Below are 23,811 nucleotides of genomic sequence, written 5' to 3'. Positions count from 1 at the left end.
TAAAAACAAAAGTTCAAGAAAAGTATCCTCAAGCACTATTTGTCCATTGTTACAGCCATGTTCTCAATTTAGTTTTGCAACAAACTACTTTATCCATTCCAGAATGCCGCATTTTTTTCAAAACACTGTCGGGTTTAGATGCATTTTTCTCATCATCTCCTAAAAGATCAGAAAAACTCAAGGAATTTATGAAAAAGAAACTCCCAAAAGTAGCACCAACTAGATGGAATTTTACATCTCGGCTTGTAAATACAGTAAAGGAATACAGAGAACAACTGACTGCTTTCTTTGAAAATATCATTTGTAATGACTCTGAAGAAAACTGGGATGATGATGTAATTGTGCAGGCTCAAGGATATTTGTATTTTTTCACACAGTTTCAGAATATATTTCTTCTTGAAGTCTATGCTAGAGTGTTCGCACATACAGATGTGCTCTACAATATTCTTCAGACAAAAAGTCTAGACATAGCATACTGCTTGCAAGAGGTATCAAAGTTAAAAAAAAAATACTATATCTGAGTTCAGACGTAGTGGGTTTCCGTCCATATGGAGTAATATGGAAAATGAAAATTCTTCAGCCAATACAATGGAACCACCATTAAAGCGAAGAAAAGGAGATGATGAATTGAAATACAGGCAGCTGTACTACAGCATACTAGATCGTATGCACATGGAAATTACTGACAGATTTTCTGATTATGGAAAGCTTCAGTTCACACATCTTCTAGATTCTCAAAAATTTTCTGCTTATAGAGAAAATTTCCCGAATGAGGCACTAAACAAATTATTTCAGTCCTATAACAGTCACTTTGATAAAGTACGTTTGAAAAATGAATTAAGTGTAATATATTCAGCAGAAGTCTTTGATTTTTCGAACAAACCTATCCATGAAATATTATCTGCCATATATGAAAACCAGCTGAACCAAGTTATTCCTGAAGTCCTTAAATTGGCAACATTAATTGTGACAATACCAGCTACGTCAGCATCGGTAGAAAGAACATTTTCTGCGTTGAAGAGAATAAAATCCTACTGTAGATCAACTCATACACAAGAACGTTTATCCGGCTTGGCACTGATGTCCATTGAAAAGTCATTTCTACAGAAACTTCGCAAGCGGCCCAACTGTAATTTCAATGACGAAGTCATCAATGTATTTTCGTCCCAATCAAGACGTCTGGAATTCACATATAAATAGGTAAGGAATTTTATTATAGGTTTTTAAAATATATTTTGTGTAATAATAGGGTCAGTGGTAGCCCAGACCCTTAAACCAGTATACGCCACTGCTTAGAGGTCATGTGAAAAATAAAGTTGTAAAACAATACTTAAATAATAATATTTACAATTAAATATTTAACAACAAAAGTCATTGGCATGACTTAACGAGTTTGACCCTGGCCATTTTAATAACAAGGTCTGATATAATCTAAATTCTAATGAATGTGACATCACCATAGCAGTGTTATCACTAGATGCAAGCAAGTGCAGCCTTCGAAGTGGGACACATTGCACATCCATAGTACAATGTGCAGTATACCGTGTGAGACTGATTCATTAATACGTCTGTTGCGATCTATATTGTAAATATGTGATGTATTCAAGTAAATTGTGGAAATTAACATAATTTTGTGAAAATGAAAAACTCATCAGATTACCAGGAAACAATTGGCATTCATACAGTCCTCTCTGTAGATTGGAAACTCAAAAAAGTTTCATAACCATTGTTCAAGAATTAAAACAGAAAATCAATATCCCGAATTTAAAAGAAAACTTACAAATTAAACCAAACCCTTTAACTCTATTAAATATAGAATATAATCTAAATTTAACAGAAGGAATACTGAAATCAGAAGTAAACAATGAAATACTGAAACAATTGTCTTTAGAGACAATTAATACAGGGACATCATTTTATTTTTACTAACATTTTTAATATCAACCTGGCTATACCTTTGGATCAGCGATTAAGAACCGGAAACACCGTTTGCTCCCCCTTAAAGGACTGGAGTTCGATGATACTGGCGTAATACACAAACAAATCACTTTACTAGGTATAGGAGGGAAGAAAAGTAGTTCATCCATTTACATAAACTAGGAAATATCGCGATTTTGAGTTTGATAATTTTCATTAGGTTTTTGTTTAATCAAAATACAGTACTGTATTAACAATGAGTGTTTTTACTCACGAACTGAGCTTTCCATGCAGACGTATTCATTATGCAGTGTATATTATACTATCTACAGCACATTAGCATGGGCCTACACTATGGAGAATGAAGGTAAATTGAAAAATAATCATAATAAGGATATTTAAACACATTTTTGAAAATGGTGGCCGCTCATTTCGATACAGGCTTCAGTTCTAATGTGCATATTATCGCACTGTAGACTATTGTACGTAATTCCAGTTACCAGGTTCGTACTTCATATCAGTAACTCATGTTGAAATAATTCTGTACCTACTCTATAAAAGAGACCTTACATACTGTAAATTCAATCTTCACTTCTGCCCGATCCGAAAAGATAAAATTACTCAGGCATGCTATCTACTCTCCGTCCAAGTGGTTACGTCACAGCGTCGTAGAAAGGGAGGAAATCAAGTGACAGTTAATTACTTAACGAAGCCCTTTTATTTAAGTTATTTTAAACAATTGTATGGGTATAATATTACGTAGACGTCCAATTCCTAACAGAAATTAATGTTCTCAGAAAAGAGCTAAGACAGCCCAGCCACTAGCATTTACAGAGAGGTGAATAGAAGCAGGTGGAGGAAACTGGGATGCGACGTAGACAAATGAAAAATGATGCAATATTGAGCTCTTTCATCACTGGAAAACGCGAACATATTTTTGGAACGTACTGTTTACTATGACCGTAAGGCTACTATGACTGTATTTGCGGTCTTGGATCTGTGTGGAGGGGTGGGAGTGAAGTACATTAAAAAACTCAGGTACAATAAAAATTGAAGTAAAAATAAAATGATGTCCCTGTATTAGGTACCCTCCACAAAACTGGCTTCATTTATACACCGACGGATCCTTGATCTCCAGAGAACAAGGTGCCAGTGCAGGTGTTACGTGCTGTCTCTTCTCACTTTATAGATCTCTTGGATATGGAACAACAAGTTTTGATGGTGAAATCATTGCAATAAGTGAAAGTCTCAGGAATCTTCTATGCCACATCAATGAATTTAAGAATGCAGTTATATTGTCAGACTCCAAAGCAGCTATTCTATGAATAGTCTCCAAATACACACCTTTATCTCAAACAGCAGAAATAACTAAAATGCTCTCTCAATTAATATCACTCAATAAAAGAATTGTATTCCAACGGATACCATCCCATTGTGGAATCCTGGGAAACGAGAATGCACATGCTTTAGCAAAGAAGGGCAGCACTGCTACTTACAGACCTGTTACTAAATCTACGTATTACTCTGTGAAAGGATTTATTAAATCTACATACTTAGACTTCAACAAACAAAATTTGAAAACACAATCTCAAGGGAAAAAATGGAACTCTCTGCATCAAAATCCACAGTTAATTCCCGATTTACCACGCAAATCGTCTGTAGCTGCATTTAGATTGGCAACAGGCCATGATTGTTTGGCCAAACACCTGCATAGAATTGGAATATATCAGTCCCCTAACTCCCCATTGTGCAAATCAAACCAAGAAATGGATTCGGAACACCTCAAAATCTGTGCTTCAGTGGCTGACCATGATAATATCTTTGAAAAATATTGGAGTGCAAGAGGTCAAATGACTTTATTGTCAAACGCCTGGCATTAGAATTTTGTGTATTTATTATGTGTTAATCTGTGTCTATATTCAACAGTGACTGAAGGAATACTGTTAACATAAAAACAAGATAAGTGTCTGAATATGCTTCATTACTATATAAAACATCAGATTTACTTAATTAATGTCAAAAGCCTGAACAAACCAAACCTAACTTGTCATTGATTCTCGATCTTACGAAAACTCACTTTATATCTGGCTACCTACCTACCTACCTACCCACCTACCAAAAAGCGTATATACAAGGCATACCAAAAGCCTGAACAAACCAAACCTAAACTATCACTAATCGCTTACTGGTACCATTTGTTTGACAGTGAGGAATTAGTCTCACTTACATTTACACAAGCTCCAATAAGTGAAGAAACTTGATTAAGTTGATTGGGCTTATTCTGTTATTCAACGTTCAAAATGCAAAAATATATGAGTCCCGGTACCGTACTTCTTAAATATGATGTATCAATAAAAACATGCATTTTCATGCTAATCCTCGATCTAGACATCATGTGCCCTTACTGTGAGTTCAGCACAGTTTTAATGACATCATCTTTGTTTGAGTAATCAACACAGTTGCCTACATAGCTGTATCCATATCTCTTCTTTTGCATACAGAATCAGAGTTGCACATGCTTGGTCTACTGATTTCATTCAGCATTTTGATACAAAATGTTATATCACATTTTAAAGATGCAGACAAAATGATAAACACAATCAGTCTGCCAACCAGAACCTTAAACAATAGACTTACTCTGCATAACCTTCCAATCACTTTTTTGGCCACCAACTGTACGTTCGCAGAAGCCAGAGCCACTGCAGTGTCTGCCATAATTTCTACCATAGGTGAGCCAAGTCCACTTGCCACTGACCTATGTATGAAGCTATCCAACACCATGTCTATCAGTTCAGGTACCTAAGTAACAATGTTCATTAGAATTAGATATATACCAGTAATGTACACTCTCAATCAAATTAAATGATAAATCCACTCGTCTAAGATCTATAAAAAATATTTCAGCACATCTTGTTCCACTGCATATACTATCTTACTATCCTTGTAAGGGCTCGGGGAATAAGTATACAGGGAACGTCACAAATATAAAAATTGACTGAAGCTTAATAGTAAGAAGTTATATATTATTACTGAATGAATATTGTGACAGCTGGGTGTCGATTGTGCGGGATTCGAACACGTATCCGACAGGGCGCGCAGCAGACGAAACGTTGGTCGCTTAGGTGTGGCGGCGAGGGGAGGTTGCGTGCGCATCTGGTGCTTGCCGAGGGGAAGGAAGCAAACTGCTGCGGGGTGAAGGGGGGGGGGACGGACCCTCCCAAACAGAATCGTCCAGAAGTCTGTCGAAGTAGAAATATCCAGAACTCGTACTTTCTCGCAACTATGGTGTGGGTATAAATTATGGCACGCAAGTGAACTTGAGTCAGTCAGTTTAGTTAGTTGCAGTGTTGTAGTCGGCGAACAGCAAGCCAGTCTTGTGTAGCAGTGAAGCCAGCTTCGAGACCGGAGTCCGACTTGAGTGTGTCCACAGCTGTGTGAGCATTTGAAGCCCTGAGTTCGAGTGCAGTGGACCGCAGTTGGGGGACCTGAGTTCGAGGTTCAGTGGACTGACTCTGAAGGTCTGTGGTTCGAGATACTGTGAACTCGAGTGACTGAGCTAGAAGAACTAGCCAAGGCAAACGAACTGTGAACTGAGAACTGACAGTTCTGATTTGTAAATAGTGCTTTGTGAACATTAGTTAAAATTAGCAGTACATTGTTGTTCTCAATAATTCAAGTAAATTGTCATTGTCGTCTGTGGAGTGCAATAACGAATGCTGTGTTACTGTGTGGAGTGGAAATCCCATTGTTGACGGGAGTGGAATTAAATTGTAGAAAGTGAAGAGTTATTGTTGGAACAATAAAACTACATTATTGTTGTTTGAATAGAAATTTACAATATTTACCAAAGTTACTATAATTCAAAGATGGTACCATAAAAGCATATACATATCTGTCACTTTATTTTAAGTCTAGTGGTTATGCAACCTGGCTCTAGTATAACAGGTCTTACATTACATCACCACTGTATATTTTTTTGAAATAAACTTCAGCTCAATAAAATGTTGATAAAAATAATACAATATGTTGAAGTCATGGTGTTAAGTGTTTGATTCCAGGTATTGGTAATACAGAATATATAGCATGTTTCAGTGACCATGCTACAAACATTTAGGGTTAGTAGTAGGAATTCATACAAAGCAATATAAGATTTAAAATCCACAAGAGAAAATGCCTCAGATACAAGCTACAATTAAAAATAGTTCACATTAAAATGTTTGAAATCCAGATAAATCTTGCTTGTATGAATATTGGGATGCCTATTCCGCAGGAAAACTATCAGCAGATTAACAATAACTGCTCCATTAGTCACAAGATTGCACTGACTACCGGTATTGATTAGTGATCATTAGGGGGCGGATGTTGATGACCTAAAAATCTACTTAAAATTATCATTAAAATGTTCTTAAACTAATGAAAAAATGACATGAAATTAAAAGAAAATGACATTTAAATATTATTCACTGTACTCGCACCACAACTTCTTAAAAATTATCACCTTGTTTCAATGACTGCTCTGCAAATCTCGGAGAGAGGAGGCAACTTCCTGGAATTTGGCTAAAATAAAGGAAAAGAACATCCAAAAAAATGAAGGTTTTAAGAGAAAACTATAGATTTTAATGAGGGTTTACAATGCGTTTCAATCAGGGGTGGTCCATGTCAGTGTCTTCATTCTCCATCTCCTCCTCCTTCCACACTTCACTTTTGCTACCAGATCTTCCAGATGAGGGAGTGTGAATGACAAAACAAATTGTGGGCGCAGCGTGCATTCTTTCAATCTTTGTGTTAAAAATATTGTCTACCACAGTAGACATCCCTTTTGAACGATGTTGGGGACACAACGTCCTGTCCAGGACATGGTGAAAGTTTCCCCCCTTCCAAACATAAATTCTAAAGACACCCTCATACCGACAAAAGAACAGTAGCGGTCAAAGTTCTCACTTAAACTAAGCTGCTGTCAAGCATTTTATATTACTTCCGTTGTGTGAAGTGAAGCCTTTAGTGGAATGAGGGATGGACTTTAGAATCTGTTTCAAACTATAGAACTCAAACTTCACTGTTATTCACTTATTCAGTAGGTAGTTACTACTGACCTATTTGGTTAGAAAATGATTTAATAGTCTTATCGATAAATAAAAAAGTAAAATGCATTCCAAGTGATCTAAAAGTTCTTCAAAGTATTAAAAATGACCAAAAAATGCGAAAAAATATAAAAATGACCTATAGTTAAAAAAGTCAAGAAGTGCAATATAAAAAATTACTTTTTACGTTGATATTAACATAGAAAGGATTTCTATATTAATAGGCATCATCCTAATGCGAACAATAAGAAGATGACTTTTCATCAACATCCTCCTCCTAGTGATCATAGTAGGTACAAGTCAACCTCAGTGGTCTTGCAGTTACCACTGAATCTGAGGTTTGCAGATTTAAACAAAACTAAGAATGATGTGTTTTAAAGGGCGATAAAATCCTTAGCATGGCTTCCTCTGTAAGGGAAGTAAAGCTGTGAATCCGTGTTGTAGATTTACAGCACGTGATTGAACCCTGCCCCTGATAGACTGCTCGAGGCAAAATTTGTTGGATACTTCCAGCCCATGTTGAATTTCTACGCTGAATAAAGTTAAATAAAATGATGATGAAATAGTAGGTACAAAACAAAATTATTAACTGTTAGACATCATGTCACCCAAGCAATTTTGCATATATTGAATAATTTCCTATTATCTGTTGGTAAAGTTATGTTATGATCTCTTTACTAACATTAAAGGTGTATGTCACTGAAACACCATGCATATGTATATGTAAATAATCTCTTCTATCAAATAGCAATCAACTTATTAGAAACATAAAAGTCATACAAGATTATTTAACATCTAAATAGGGAAGATATACCAATAAATGTAATTTTACATATTATTAGCCATGCCATAAAGTTGATAAAAAGTTCAATAGTTCTAGTACCTATATACTAAAATAAATACGCAAACCTGGCCAATTGATCCCCAAATCTTAGCCTGTATTGAGGGATACATTTCCACTTCTTCAATTGTCAAGATGATCAGCTTCTCCAAAATCTGAGCCACTTTCTGTTGTCGTTTACTTTCATCTGATGGTTTGCAGAATCTACACGTAATAAATAAAATTCCTGAATAAAATAAATCATGAACATCCTAGCTCTATACAAGTTATATATCATATACTGAAAGAGTAACTTAATTAAGATGACAAGTTAATACTATTTATCATTTGAATTCAGCTATCAGGATGGTTTCTGTGAGTGCTACGATAACCTTCCCATTGACTTTTCATTACTATTTCGTGTTTTGCTTCTCATAATTTGAATCCTCTCTGTATTTCAATGAATAATTAATATGACAAGTAAAATACTTTCAATCAAGAAGATGATCAAACTATTAGCAACAATACACTTATTTCCAAAATAATCAAAGCAAACACCAACCAACCTCACAAGGTTTGCTAGCCATGGTGTCATATACTCAAGACATAAATGTTTGAGCTCAATGTTGGAGACTCTAAACCCCTGGATACACTCTTCTAGAAACTCAAGAGTTAAATGTGGTTCATTTGTTGCCAACTTTTCACTCACAGATTTGATGAAGATTGTATTGTTTGATGGGATGCATAAACCTGTCAGAAAAATAAAATTACAAAACATTAAAATCTACTGCTATTTCAAAGCACCTGAATCCCTACCAATTCTAATGCATTACTCAATCAGCTTCATATTACTGATTACACACAGTATGCAAAATTAAAATATACAAAATAACTTTTTAAAAACATACAAGCTGCCCTGATGAGAACTTTTCATTTCAAGGAACAATATAATAAAAAGGAAGTAATGTTCAGCATAACAAAAATACAGTACTGGTATCAATAATTCTTGAATTTAAAATTACATTTATTAAGGATAACAGCTAGATAGATACCTACATTTTGTTAGACCATAAAAGAAATTAAGTTTTTAGACACAAATTAGAAAATTTATCTATTTCAGAAAGAATAAAAAATTAAAGCAAAATTGGACACAACATATACTAAGAATGGATAACAACAGAATTTCTCTACAAATTTTGTATTACCAGCTGAGATTTAATTTTGTGTGTCAAAACGGACTACTTAGTTTAAAATCATGAATGATGATGATGATGATGATGACGACAACGATGATGATGATAAAGAGAAAGAAGAAGAAGGATAATAGTGAGTCATTAAGATTAAAAAATATAATTCACTTGCCAGATGTCTCCAGTAATTGGCCCTCAATTTTTAAGTCAAAGGTTGCTGTGAGAGCACAAAGTTGGTTGTAGGCTGCTGTTCTTAGGTTTGGGTCTGATGATCCCAAATTTAACAATGCCATATTGAGCAACGTTCCTGGAACATCTTTGGGTCTGATCTTTTGGTGAACAGTTACGGAATCCTACACAGAAATAAAAATAGGACTAAATATGTGTTAATTATGAAGGAGTATGAAAGAAGTGTTACCGGTACGATTAAAATATACTATCATATTACATTCCATTATATCCTATTTCATTCTATCTTCTTCCATTCTATCTACCCTATTCCAATGTATCTAATCTATTCCATTTATCCTATTCCATTCTATCTACCCTACTCTATCTAAATGGAGAAGCAGTAATGATTTTATATGTTTATCTTTGGTTTCATTCTAATCGATTTTTCAATTGTATCTATGTAATTTATATATATACCGTAACATACATTCTATCTTCTTCCATTCTATCTACCCTATTCCAATGTATCTAATCTATTCCATTCTATCTATCCTACTCTATCTAAATGGTAAAGCAGTAATGATTTTATATGTTTATCTTTGGTTTCATTCTAATCGATTTTTCAAATGTATCTATGTAATTTATATAACATACATAAGTAGTTTCCATAGTTACAAAATATGTAACTAAATGAGTCTTTTAGACTTTGACACTTTGACAAATATCACAAAGGAGAAAAAAGACAAATTATCATTACACACACGTTATGAAATGCCATTTCTCTATCAACAGCATTTTATGAAGCTACGCTATAATAATCAATGTTGTATATTAGCTGAAATAAAATTTTTACATTTGTAAGTTAAGTTTAGTGCAGTAGTTTCTATATGTATATTTCTATTCACATATTACAAAAGCTGTTGGGAGTGAAGGTTAGTGACGTCAATGAAGGCACCACAATGATAGCCCAAGTTTTGGCACCAATATTAGTTGTCGCTTCCAAAGATCTTTTTGATGAATACAATAAAAGAATGATTAAATACATATAACAAATAGGCACTGAACTGAGAACAATGAGAGAATTTAATTTCGGTTAAAAGATAAGTTACAGACCAAATACACAGGGCCACCTTAATAGCATTATACATTCTTAGGCAAAGTAGTGCACTAGAGCCTGCCTACACAACTGTTCACAGAAATAAAAATGTAAATTATCTATAAAATAAAGTAATATTTATTAGTAGCTCCAAGAAATCAGTGTATTGACATCAAAAAAAAAAAAAAAAAAACATGATGTAATCAATACAAACGTTTGGACTATATTTAACATGAGTCTTGAACTTTAAAAGTAAAAATTTCAACATAAATATGGTACTTAGTTGGTATATCATACTGACGAAGATAACATAGGTGCCATTATAAAATTACCATGAATTATTTTTTATTGATTAAGTGTCGAAAATAAACATTTGCAAAATATCTTTGCAGAGAAGTTCTTTATAATTGGCTTGAAATCAGTAGTCTTCAGGATGTCATTTTCCATACACGTAAGTGAAAGTTCAAATGCTGTTCCCCCATTGTGCTGCGAAACTGATTTCTTATAAAGTTATAAGCTTCAGTTTTGCAAATGAACATTCTCCTGCACAGTTGGTCACCATCATAAACATGAACACTCTGTGTGCAATTTCAACATCGAAAAACAAAGATGCCAAGTTGTCCAAAATTATTTTTCTATACAACACAAGGATGGTATCACAATTTTAATAAGCAATAAAGTATTGCATGAGATGCTACACTTTTTGATTAGTTCATCAAAACTATTGCTTTCAATTCACTGAAGAAGGAAAACAGACTTACAATCAATGAATAAGTCTCTGCACGTTTTTTGGTTCAGGATGTTCAGTGTCCAGAACGTTTTTCACATATCTATAATCTAAATTTGGCGTCTACTTCTGGCTTTCAATTCGTATTCACTAAATTCGTTTCCTGAATATAGATTTCATAAACTCAAGAACATTCGTGGTGACAAGTATGTTCACATCTAACTGCAGAACCTTATCACACTTTCAAGAATGTCATTTCAAAGAATTCTGAGGAAGATCGCTTCCAGAGTATTCATTTTCTAGCTCAATCATTCTGCTTCTCGCCTTGTGTTCACTTCCTGTTCAGTGTCAACATATACAGAATCCAGTGCATCTTTAATTTTCTCTAAACTGCCATACAAAGCATTAACAGCATCAAAATGTAACGATCATCTCATGTCAGACAGATGCTTGACCACAATATTTTTTCCTTAAGATGATGCCAGAACATTCCATCAATATGCAGAAGCAGAGGAAGAGGAATACAGATGCTGAACAAAGTAAAAGAATTTTACAGTCTGTATACAACACTTCATCACATTTACTCCTACCAAGTGCAGGCTCACACACTCAAATACACCGGACAGTAAATGTCAGTTGATTAATGTGTGAGACGTCTGGAGTGAAATCCATATTTGTTGAATAATACTTGTATTCTTTTATTTCTCCAAGAATAGCCCAAAAGACCCATTAATTCAATAAATTCCTCACAAATGTTTCCCAATAAATATGATGAGTTCCCCTTTCCTTGATTTCCATACATTCTGAGATATTCTTCCAAAAAAAGGAACATATTCAAAAGCTCTAGAATAGCTAAATACAGTAGTTTACATTTTTTACTGCCCCAATTGTTTGATTTTCTTCACGAAATGTCAAACGTCTGGAGACAAGAAAGTGAACCATAGAAACCTCACATATTAACACTTTATGCCAACACTCTTGCTCTGAGCAATGATGCTGAAGTAATAAGAAATCTACATTTCCAGTTTCTTTATGCCATCATGCACTTGTGATGTTCTTCTCTGTTTTAATTTTGTACAATAACACTGTTGTGTTTCCAGTCATTGAATTCTTATATAGTAAATAGAGATTCTGTCTTGGAAAATGGACGACATACAAAGCAGTATAAAGCAGTGGTTCTCAACCTTTCAGAGACTGCAGCCCAGTAAATTCTTTTTCCATAAGACAAGGGCCCAGTCTCAACATATTTTTTCTCGTAAATACCTTCCCAATTTTTTTAAAGTTCATTCATTTAACTGACATAAGTATTAATTATTAATTATGGCATAATCTTAAGACCTAAGGAGTATTGTTACACTATGAAAATAGTGTGACATGTTGACAAATAATTTAATTAATTATCAGTTACTTGATTAATGAAATTTTGGTTACTCTATTTGCTTCCTAACTCAAATTACCTGAGTTTTATCCTGGTAGAACAAGAGTAATTTTTAAGCAGAAAAATTTAACATGTGACCGAAACCTCTATTGAAACTTTGCACATGGATAAATACTGCAAAGAACAAGTGACCTACAAAAATATAGTTGCCAACACAAATAATTATAAATAATAAGTTTGCTAAAGAAATAATCTTTCAAAGATTGTAGTTTGTTGTGTGTTGAAACAGAAATCACAGGTTATATTGAGGTACTGTGCACAATGTACAAAAAGTAAAATATAACAAGTGACAAAATAGAAAATGACGACCAAATCATTTTATTCGAACATCTATTTAATCCATGTTCTTTAGTTCTAGGGAAAGTGATAAAAATGGCATGAAAAATACAGATGTTCAGGTGATTCAGATTATACATACATACACAGTGTTCTGCCCAAGGGTAGGTCTTTCACTGCAAACCCAGCATTCTCCAATCTTTTCTATTTTCTGCCTTCCTCTTTGTCTCCTCATATGATTCATATATCTTAATGTCGTCTATCATCTGATATCTTCTTCTGCCCCGAACTCTTCTCCCATTCACCATTCCTTCCAGTGCATCCTTCAGTAGGTAGTTTCTTCTCAGCTACTGACCCAATCAATTCCTTTGCCTCTTCTTGATCAGTTTTAGCATCATTCTTTCTTCACTCACTCTTTCCAACACAACTTCATTTCTGATTCTGACCGTCCATTTCACATGCTTCATCCTTCTGAAGCATCTGAAATGTATTTCAAATGCTTTAGTCGCTTCTCTTCACTTCGTCATAATGTCCATGTTTCTGTTCAATACAATGCCACACTCTACATACAACAAAAATTCTGTCCCTGAACGAAAGCTCCAGACAAAATCTAATGGTGTTTCTCGTGTATATTCAAATTCAATTTTGCTAGTTATCATTGTTGCCCAAAAACCCATCATCAAGGGTGATGGATCTACCTTACAGGTGCCTAAAAAATTCTGACTGTCAGACTAGCAGTTCAGGAAGGTCTCAATCAACCATTCAAACATTTTAATATCTTTGATTGTACACTAATGTCAATTAAAGTTTGAAAGACTCATACAAGAACAAGCACAGCACTTACTGGTTGAGAGAGCTCCCATCGATTTCGAATGTGTATGATGGCTTGTACTATATTATCACAATCGTTGTGAATGAAAGACAATGGTCCAGCTTCATTTGCTATTGTCAATGTGAATTGATTGTCATCCACCAAACAAACTTCTTCAATTTCTGATGCATAATAAACATCATTTAAGAGAACTGAATGAGAGAGCACTTTAGTCTTCTCAGATGATGTTATCTGAATAGCAGTTGGACCAACCTATAAATAAAAATTAAAATTAATATAAATAGTTTTAACTTGTTTATTTATCAAATTTAGTTACATAACATATACAGAGTGAACCGTAGGTAAAATCATTAATTTCAGGGAGTTATTCTTTAAGATATTTCAAACAAAAATGTCTAATATAATTTTGCTCGTTTTTGCTTCCTTTTCGAGATAAAAATTGTTTTATATGAAACATTCATAGAGTGTTTTGGGAAAGCCATTGATTCAATTCTCAATATGCTAGTCAATTTAAGAGAACAGTGTATTATGATAATAAATTATTGAAAAAAATTCAGTTCTTTTCTTTAAATGTGCAGAAATTTGATCCGAACAAATGTACCTTTTCGTTCTGCTTAGGAATTTTACGATGTAATGCATTCTGACAATGCTGTAAACTGTAAAGGTTATTGCCAGGAGATAGGCAGATATGTAAGCCTAAGTATCCTGACACTTGCGTAAGTGCTTGTGATAGGACAGAAGAGACAATGAGAATGTAAACAGTAGATGTAAACATAACACAAACAATTGCATTTAAAGAAATTTGATTTCTTGTATTTCTAATTTGCTGAAACGTAAAATAAGTTTTTAGACAGTCGTTTCATAATGACGAATTTTCAATTCTCATTTTAGTATTGAAAAGTCATGGATTTCCGCATCCATAAATTATCGTGCTTGAAAGTAAATTTCCGTGCCTAAAAGTACTTTTAAGCACGCTAATTAAACATAAATTCTAACTATTTATTTATTACAAATATTCACAACACAATTAATCCTACTTGTCTGTGGTGTAATAATCATGATGAAGATCTGGAACACATTCTTCTATACTATCCATCTATAAACCACAAAAGTAAATTAAAATCATCAATATCAGTTGCAGAAGATACAGTCCTGCAGTATACATTGACTACACCCCACCTCTGGCTACTAGCAACAGGCATCTATAATGAACACCGAACAAAATACCCCTCTTTTCTCGTGAGAAACAAACACTGAATAGACTACAGTGGACTTTATGTTGTCAGCAAACAGCTGGATACATTAAGAAGATTGATTGATTGATTCACAACACAATTATTTAAATTGGAAATTACAACATTTGGAGATTTCATACATACATTATTCACTTCAGAATCATTTCCTTAATTATATTTATCACTTTCGTTGTAATAATTGTATATTCCAAAATTACATGTCTAGCAGAACTTCATTTAAGAAACTTTCTAACAACCAGCAAAGCAATCACCATAGCCTACTATACATCTGAAGGCCGTGAAATCTATCTCTTTCCTATGAATGTAAAACTCTTTCGTTTTTAACATCAGAAGTTCGTCATTGCGAGAAAACGAATAAACAATTTTATTCTCTTTAAAATATAAATACATTAGGATTCTTGAGCAGGTCGTGGACAATCTTCACTTCTTATGCTTAAAACTCTATCATTTCGCAACTTATTACATAAATAGCTATTTTCTTATTGTCTGCGTTCAATGAATGATTAATTAAAATTAAATCGAAGAGTTTAAAAATAATAATTTCCACTTCGTTCATTTAACGTAAAATAAGCATATTGTATTTTCTGGTTTTTTCCTGTTGAGTTTTAAATGTTTTAAAATGTTGTTTTCATAACATCAAATATGGATCATTATTGTTTACATTCTCTAGAATATTCATTTGGAATGGGAGTGTGGAAATATTTCTTAATCTTTTAAGTTTAGTTTGAAGTAAGCATATCTTATCGTCTGTTGTTACATCAGAACTACAGTGGGTTATCTTGAAAACTGTGGTTTCGAGATAAACAAAGTTTTAAGTTAGCTTCATTTTGTAGATCAGTGGTGCTTGTGAATTTCTTGTTGTTATAGTTTCATATTAAATCAAAAGTTTGTTTACACATAGCACTCGATGTTCAATAGCAATTTTTATCCTCGTTATTTAAAATATGATTTCTGCAAGATATCCTACTGTTGTTCTGAGGTAAAGCTGTGTTCTCTGAACATTTAATGAAAATTAAGTTGTGCATTTTATTCCAAATTGTCTTTAATATGAAATTAACATACTTCAGTCTCCGTTCTCTAGCACAGTTTAAACGTAGTACAATTAAAATTAAACAGTACATAATCTATATGTTTTCTTACGATTTTAAAAGCAATGTACATGGCAATGACCTGCTACTCCCCTATTCAAAACAAGCCAGGTGAAGGGATTGTTCAGAGCAACACAACAACCTATTGGGCATTCCCTACTGCTTACAACATTGCATGATCACACAATTCATGCATCTTAAAATGCTCGTTTTTCTGGAAAACTATTCAAAAGACAGCAAAATGTTATTTGACTTTTTTGTTGCTCTTTACTAAAAAAATCATCCACCAGAATGAATGACACTACTTACGGTTCATTCTGTATAAAACAAGGTGACTATGATCACTAAATATTAGAAATTTAAAGAGTATTACATTATTGCAAGATATTATTTTGAACTGATCATTATCCATGAACACCAGATGTTCCGAATTACAAGAAACACTCAAACTAATTTGTTTGGTGGCAGAATATACACAGTATTCCTACGCAGACCAGTTCTAGGGGATCATGCTCCATCAGATTATATGACAGTAGTGTGGAGTGCCTTTTTCAAAGAAGCTAAGAGGTAGAGGATGAAGTGGGGCAAATCTGCATAGGGAAGCATAAACAGACCTGTACATGTGCAGACGTATGATCACTCACCACCTGCCAATTGATTTTGTTAAATAGAGGCTGGAGTGGGACCAGTCTGCATAGGAATACTCTGTAAGTACTGGCTTACCCAAGAGTGTAGCTGCAAGTCGGGGAAGAAGGAACATGAAAAAATAATAACTACTTTTTTTTACAAACTACAAGTTATATTAATATGTTTACGTTGTCCATGGATACAATCTGATTTACCTTAATGGACACTTTCGTGTCTTTGTGAGATAATTTAAGTGCATTATTAAACACTTTCAAGTCTTCATCAAGAGAAAGGGTTGCTCCTGGTAGCTTCTGCTGATCTGGATCAATGAAATCATTGAGGCGGGTTGGTGCTTCAATGAAGATGAGTTTACGATTTCCCTATTTGAAAGCAAAACATTTCTCACATTAATTTATTAATATGCAATAAAAAATTACAGCTACACATCACACTCATTTCTTGGGACGTAAACATGACCACATACAAAATTATATTTATAAATCTTAATTGCAATTTAAATTCTGAAATTATATTTTTCATTTTTATTATTAGTCTAAACTGGTGCAGTAATCTAGCAGATTTTGTCAATATGGACGAAGGGTAACTGCGAAAGGTCAGTGCAAAATATTAACATATGAATGTTCAAAAGTTTGTTTCCTCCTTTATTCGTCCTATACCAACAAGTGAGCCTCAGTTCTTAACTGTAGGATATACTAACAAAACCAACGCCTTATTTTGTTCCTTCTTGCAAAAGTACCATACTGTGTTATAACATTCTGTTACTATCAGATCATTTTATTATGTCAGAGAAAAAAAAACTCTTTAAGCTTTCATAGGTCATATATTTTTAATTAAATAATCTAAACATCGAACAGTTATAATATCTGGAATAGAACAAACTGCACATAATAAGTGTGGAGTGACGTCTCGTTACAAGCAACAATACATGCAATACAGCAAATGACCCACAGTACTGTCAGTGAACTCTTGGTATTAGTTTCAACATAAGTCAGCATACAGTATGATTTCATTACTTTATTCTGTTTAAATCATCGTGGTATTTATTTAATTAATTTTGATATTGTTAGATTTTACCTTTTCGCATAATTTTGTTACAACACACATATAATTAGTTAATTACAGCTTTCCCTTATGGTGATTTTATTTCATCTTATTGAAATCATGACGTTTATTTTACTGCTTGAAATATTAACACTATGTCGTCATAATTTTTACTACTAGTAGTTTTTCGTTTATACTTAGCTATTTGTTATAATTACATTTTTTTATAATAATTTGTCTCGTAAAATAATTTAACTGCAGTTTTTTTCTACCAGTTTTCATGTCAATATCACAGAAAATCATATAATATAGGCCTAGCTTGGAGACTGGAGGAATATCATACACATGGAAACTAGAAAATATCAGAAGAGAGAAAAGAAAAGGAATAAGTAAGATTAAGAATAGATAGCAGGGTGAAAATGAGACAAATAAGAAGAGCAGAAACAGCAGATGTAGTAGGTAAACAGGTAGGCCTATTTTTCTATTTAATAAATGTTTAAAACACAGATGATAGTCAAAGTTTATACAGAGAATATGTAGTGATGGGAGAACAAACAACTCACAGCAAACAGAGATACTATGATAAAATGTATTACCATACCTTTTCTCAACATAAATCTCATAGATTTGTTAGAACTAATCCCATTCATTTCAGGTGAAGAAAAAAGGGATAATAAGGAGAAGAAGATGAGGTGAGAAGATCAAGAAATCTGTAGACGATAGGAAAGAAAAGGAACATGACGAGGAGGGAACAGGTAATAGATGGAATAAAGCGTAATTTGGGAGGGAAGTCATATCTCATATACTGACTGCAGTGCATTATTGTATAATATGTGTATTACTAACAAAGACAATAAAAATGCTACAACAAAACTAGGTCCAGAAAATACAAAAATTTTAATATAGCATCAGACCATACTACGGTATATTCATGGGTAAAAGAATAGCAGTAGAGCTTATTGGTATACTAAAAGACACAAAATCTCTGAAGGGTTGTAAAAGCATTATTATAGTACTAAACATATTGTAATTAAGAAATATTTGAATTTTGTGGTACTTAATTGCACTGAGTTCAGAATCGCCACAGCCATATTCCAATCATTCACAGACACAAACAGCAGACCCATTATATACAAGTGTAAATACGTGTATGACGTAACAATACTGGGCTATTCAAACATAATATATTTACCAAAGTTTCTTTCTTTCTTTTTTTAGTAAAGGATCACAAAATGTGATTCAATTAATACAAACACTTAATGTCTGTAATTATTCATATTCTATGCATACAGGGCTTTCATTTCAAAACTTTCAGTCTAAGTAACTAATTATTTAAATTGAATTCAATTTAAACAAAAAACACGTCAATTTAGATATTGAAGGAGAAGTCTGAAACCAGGTTTAATTTCATTTTAGATTTCATCCCCCACCCCCAGCCACCCCTACTTTGAAATTTCAAATGGCATCCCTATATTTGTATACTTAAATATGAAAGAGCATTCAATTGTTTATATACTTTATTATTATTATTATTATTATTATTATTTATTTCACATCTTTTGTTTGTATCATTGCCTGACAACCTCGATTGTTATTACTGTTGATTAGAGCTGAAGCTACAAATACCATTGAACATTTCTTGTAATAGTTGTGTATTAAATTATTGTAAAATGGTGTAGGTATACCCTTCAAGAGAGAACAGAAATCATATTTATTTATGGTGCTGAAAACCGTTGTGCTCGTAGAACTGCTAGATCTTTTAACAAGAGGCATCCCGAGAAAAATGTACAGTAAGTCATCGATATGTCATAGATCTAATACGGAAATTTGAAGAAACTGGTTCTGTGTGCAATAAAGCAAATGACCAACCTAGAAAACTCGATGAAACTTCACAGATTGAAATACTATAGTCCCATCACTCTTATTTCCGGCAGCCAATCACGTTGCAGGTCGACTACATTTAAATGTGTGCGTCTTGTGATTTGCTGAAGATGACGTTATACATTTCCTAAGGCTCGATAAATACTTAATATAATCACCCGCCATTTTGGCTCTTTCGTTGGCGTTTGCAGAAAGCACACGAGTACGTTATTTGCCGCACAATTATTTGTTAAATTACAGTGCGTTTGATTTATTATCATAGGAACTACGACCTGATAATGTTTAACGGTGCAACAAATAGATTCCTCGTCTGGTAGCTCGGCAATGAAAGAACAAAAATTGCGGACGATACTGACTACCTACACTTTATAGAGCCTTCCCTTCCTAAGACCTAAGCAAAGAGGAGGAGTCAAGCAGGGAATAACAACGTCGCGACTATAGGTCATTTCATTAATGCACTCACTACCTCCATTCCAAAAGTAGCTGCTGTAACAAACATTTCGGTTGGTTCCATACATAAAGTGCTGAAAATGAACAAATTTTTTCCCTACAAAACACAAAGTCACCAACAGCTCAGCGAAGACGATTTTGTTAGAAGAGTAGAATTTTGTGAACAGATGTCTCAGAAAATTGAAGATAATTTCACACAAAATATTTGCTTTAGTGATGAAGTGATTTTTTCTTAAATGGGTTTGTCAACAAACACAATTGTAGGTACTGGGACATTGAAAATCCTCATGTGTTTCGTTTCCTCAGAAGATCAATGTGACGGCTGGAATTTTTGGGGATGATGTTGTTGGACAGATTTTCATTGAAAACCTGACTGGAGAATTGTATCTGAACATATTAGAAAATGTAATTGATCCATTTATCATACTGTTGCTAGAGAACCAAGTCAATGAAGGAAACCTGGTGTTGGACGAACAAAATTTGCATTTTTAACAGGACGGAGCTCTCCCACACTATGCAGTCCTTGTGCGACAATGGCTGATAGAAGATTTCTTGAAAAATGGATTGGTAGGAGAGGTGCTGTAGAATGGTCGGCGAGATCTCAGACCTGATGCTGCTTGACTTCTTCTTTCATTTGAAATCAGTTGTTTACAGGGTGCGAATTAAGATTTCTGATGAGGGAGGGATAGAATTCTAGATAGAGAATACCATATATAAAATTATTATTATCCTAATTCGATATGGCTCAACACTTGCCTTGCAACTTGATCATAATAATAATTATAGGCTATCCATGAGCAGGCTTTTGATAAGATGTGTAATCCCTAAGTTATTGATTGTTGTCAGCTTGCGGTGATGATAACATGATAGACAAATTTAAACTTATTTTTGCTCCTTTGAACGAAAATAGGTGATTATTTATAATTCGACCCTGCTGAATTAAAATCTGGAATTGGAAATTTTGTATCACCTCTCGTTTTCCCGGGATTTTCATTTTCACAACTTGAAATGATTAGTTAACCGCTCATTTAAGAACGAGTTTCTCTCAGAACTTCAAATAAAGAGTAGTGGCAAGAAATGAGCTGGTTTTGTTAACAAGTCAGAGATACTTCCTGATCATCCCTGTAAAGGGACTGGAGCTGCCATAAGGATTGCCACAGGACACGACTGCCTGGGAGAATATTTATATAAACTGGGTATTTTACCATCACCTCAGTGTGTCATATGTAATGAGGAAAATTCTATTATAAATTGGGAACATTTAAAGGTTTGTAAAAAAAACATGCAAATTTAAAAAAAAAACACGCACGCACGCACGCACGCACGCACACACACACACACTACAATAGTGGAAACAACTATCCTTCAAGAACTGGTGAAGGGAGGGGAAAGCTGTGTCGGCCTCCTGGACTAATCGCAATGCGAATCAGTTGGTGATTGAAAAGACTGTGTCCGAGAAGTCACGGCCGTCCGGATCATTAACGAACTGCGTGGGCGCTAGGAGACACTGCTGGGGAGAAACTGTTTTCATGCGTCTGGAAGAGCACTGGAGTAAGGCCTCCTGAGTGCTCGCAAATCTTCTCGCGCAGTACACGTTACATGTTAATAGGCCCTACATTGTGTTAGTGACATGGCAGACACTATAGATCAGTGTGTGGAAAACGCCCTGAATCTACTACTCAATGTGACGGAAAAAAGCGGCAATTTGAGGAATGATTTAAGGAAAGACATCTTGACATCTGTAAGTGACATTAGGAAATCATTTACTAAGCTAAGGAGCGAACTGGAAGAAAAAGAGAAACGAATTAGTGAACTGGTTGTAAGCGAAGCTGAATATAAGTCCAAGGCAACAGCTGATGCAGCAAAAGAGCACCCTCGCTTTCAGAAACATCCTGTGTCATCTGCTAGTGGAGTGAGAAGTTATGTTGCTGCACTTCGTAGCAACGAACCGGACATGGAAATCGAGACGAAATACAAACTGTTCGTGAAATCTAAGCATAATGAATCTCCAGAAGCATTGGAATTAATTTTGAAACGCAAAATTAACCCAACTGAACTGAAAGTTGGAATTACCTCTTTGAAGTCACTGAGAGATGGACGGCTATTAATCGAGTCTCGATGTCAGGACGAGATTGATATTTTAACTAAGAAGATCGATGAAGAGTGTAGTCAACACCTGGAAGTGAGCACTCCTAAGCTTCGAAAACCACAAATTATTCTTTACAACATTCCAGAAGACGTCGATCTACAGAATGCCTGAAGAGTCCATCAGGGCAAAATTCGTTTACAGGAACAAACGAAATGGTAGGAATCTCGTCGCGGAAGTGGACACTACAACATGGAGAACACTTTCAGGGCGGAAGCTGAAAATAGGATGGCAGCTCTGCAGGGTTGAAGATTACATCAAAATTAACCGATGTTTCCGGTGCAGTAAATTCAATCATAAAGCTGTAAATTGCTCAGGTGAAGAGACATGTCCTCTATGTGCTGCACAGCATAAATTAAAAGAATGCAAGGCAACTGAAGAGGATTTGAAATGCATAAATTGCATTATGTATAATAAGTATAATAAGGCTGAGAAATTGCCAGAAAATCACTCCTCTATGGACAAAAACTGCCCATGCCTACAAACACTAATCAGGAAATGCAAACAAAACACGGAATATTAAAATGGCCAATGGAATGGGAAAAATTTAATTGTTTGCAAATTAATCTCCAACACTGTAGAGCAGCTAGAGATAATCTGTTAGAAATAATGAATTTAAACAGTATAGATATAGCATTTATACAGGAGCCATACCTAATAAATAATAAAGTGGCAGGCATAACCAAAAATTACAAAATCTTCACGTGTGGAAACAAAAAGAGAGCAGCAATACTAATAGCAAATAAACAGATTGACGCTATATTGTTATATCAATTATCAGACGAGGATACAACAGTCATAGAAATAATCCATGGTGACTTACATTTCTATGCTGTAAGCATGTATCTAGATATCACAACTGACATCAATACTGATTTTTCAAGAGTAGATGATATAATTTCATTTGCGAAAGGAACAGGATTGTTAGTCACTATGGACAGCAATTCCAGATCTAAAATGTGGCACGATGTCACTACCAATGCAAGAGGGAAGATAATGGAGGAGTATCTCAATTCAAACCACCTATATCTAATTAATGAGGAAAGTGACTCTACCACATTTGAAAGCTCGAGAGGCAAAAGTAATATCGACCTAACAATAACCAATGGTCAGCTACTGTCAAGAATGAGCCAATGGGGTATCAGTAGTGAAGAAAGTTGTTCAGATCACCGATACATAACGTTCAGTATTGCACAACATAGAGTGCAAAACACAGTATTCAATTTTCAAGGAACAAAGTATTTAATAAAAGAAGTACACTTTGATAAATTTAAAGACATCTTAAAAAAAGAATTTTCAGCAATAATCCCTGGGTTGGTAAACAGAGATGAAGTAGAAGACTTGGATGAGGAATTATATAAACTAGCAAGCATAGAAAGGGATACCGAAAAACTTTTAACGCAACATGACCAAATAATAAACACAGCATGCAGGAAATGTTTTAAAACGTGCAAGCCAACACAAAAATTAGTTCAGAAAAAATCTGTTCCCTGGTGGACTGACGAACTAACCATCATGCGAAAGAAAACAAATGCACTCCGAAGACGATACCAGAAAACAAAACACGATGAAAACCTAAGAGCGATGAGGAAAATTCAATACATAGAAGGGAGAAAGAAATATGCAAAGACTATAAGAACAGAAAAGATGCGCTCCTGGAAACAATATTGTACCTTAACACCAACAAACAATCCTTGGAACGCAGTGTACCGCATGTCGTCTGGAAAGATAAGAAAAATACAACCTTTAACTA

General features: G+C 34.3%; 1 protein-coding gene across 13 annotated transcripts in view; it reads right to left on the bottom strand.

The window, feature by feature from the left end:
- Positions 1 to 23,811, bottom strand: part of Nf1 (neurofibromin 1) — a 384,838-nt gene that overhangs the window by 134,477 nt on the left and 226,550 nt on the right. For all 13 annotated transcript variants that reach the window (XM_069826894.1, XM_069826901.1, XM_069826976.1 and 10 more), the window contains 6 exons: positions 16,735 to 16,899; positions 13,561 to 13,800; positions 9,181 to 9,361; positions 8,385 to 8,568; positions 7,908 to 8,043; positions 4,555 to 4,716 (listed from right to left, as the gene is read on the bottom strand). In XM_069826894.1, coding sequence (XP_069682995.1) covers positions 4,555 to 4,716; positions 7,908 to 8,043; positions 8,385 to 8,568; positions 9,181 to 9,361; positions 13,561 to 13,800; positions 16,735 to 16,899 — 1,068 coding nt within the window. The remainder of the gene's footprint in view (positions 1 to 4,554; positions 4,717 to 7,907; positions 8,044 to 8,384; positions 8,569 to 9,180; positions 9,362 to 13,560; positions 13,801 to 16,734; positions 16,900 to 23,811) is intronic.

This window comes from Periplaneta americana, chromosome 1 (genome assembly GCF_040183065.1).
Source record: "Periplaneta americana isolate PAMFEO1 chromosome 1, P.americana_PAMFEO1_priV1, whole genome shotgun sequence".
Lineage (NCBI taxonomy): Eukaryota > Metazoa > Arthropoda > Insecta > Blattodea > Blattidae > Periplaneta > Periplaneta americana.
Note: the sequence above shows the minus strand (reverse complement) of the source record. Positions and strands in the feature narration are given on the sequence as shown.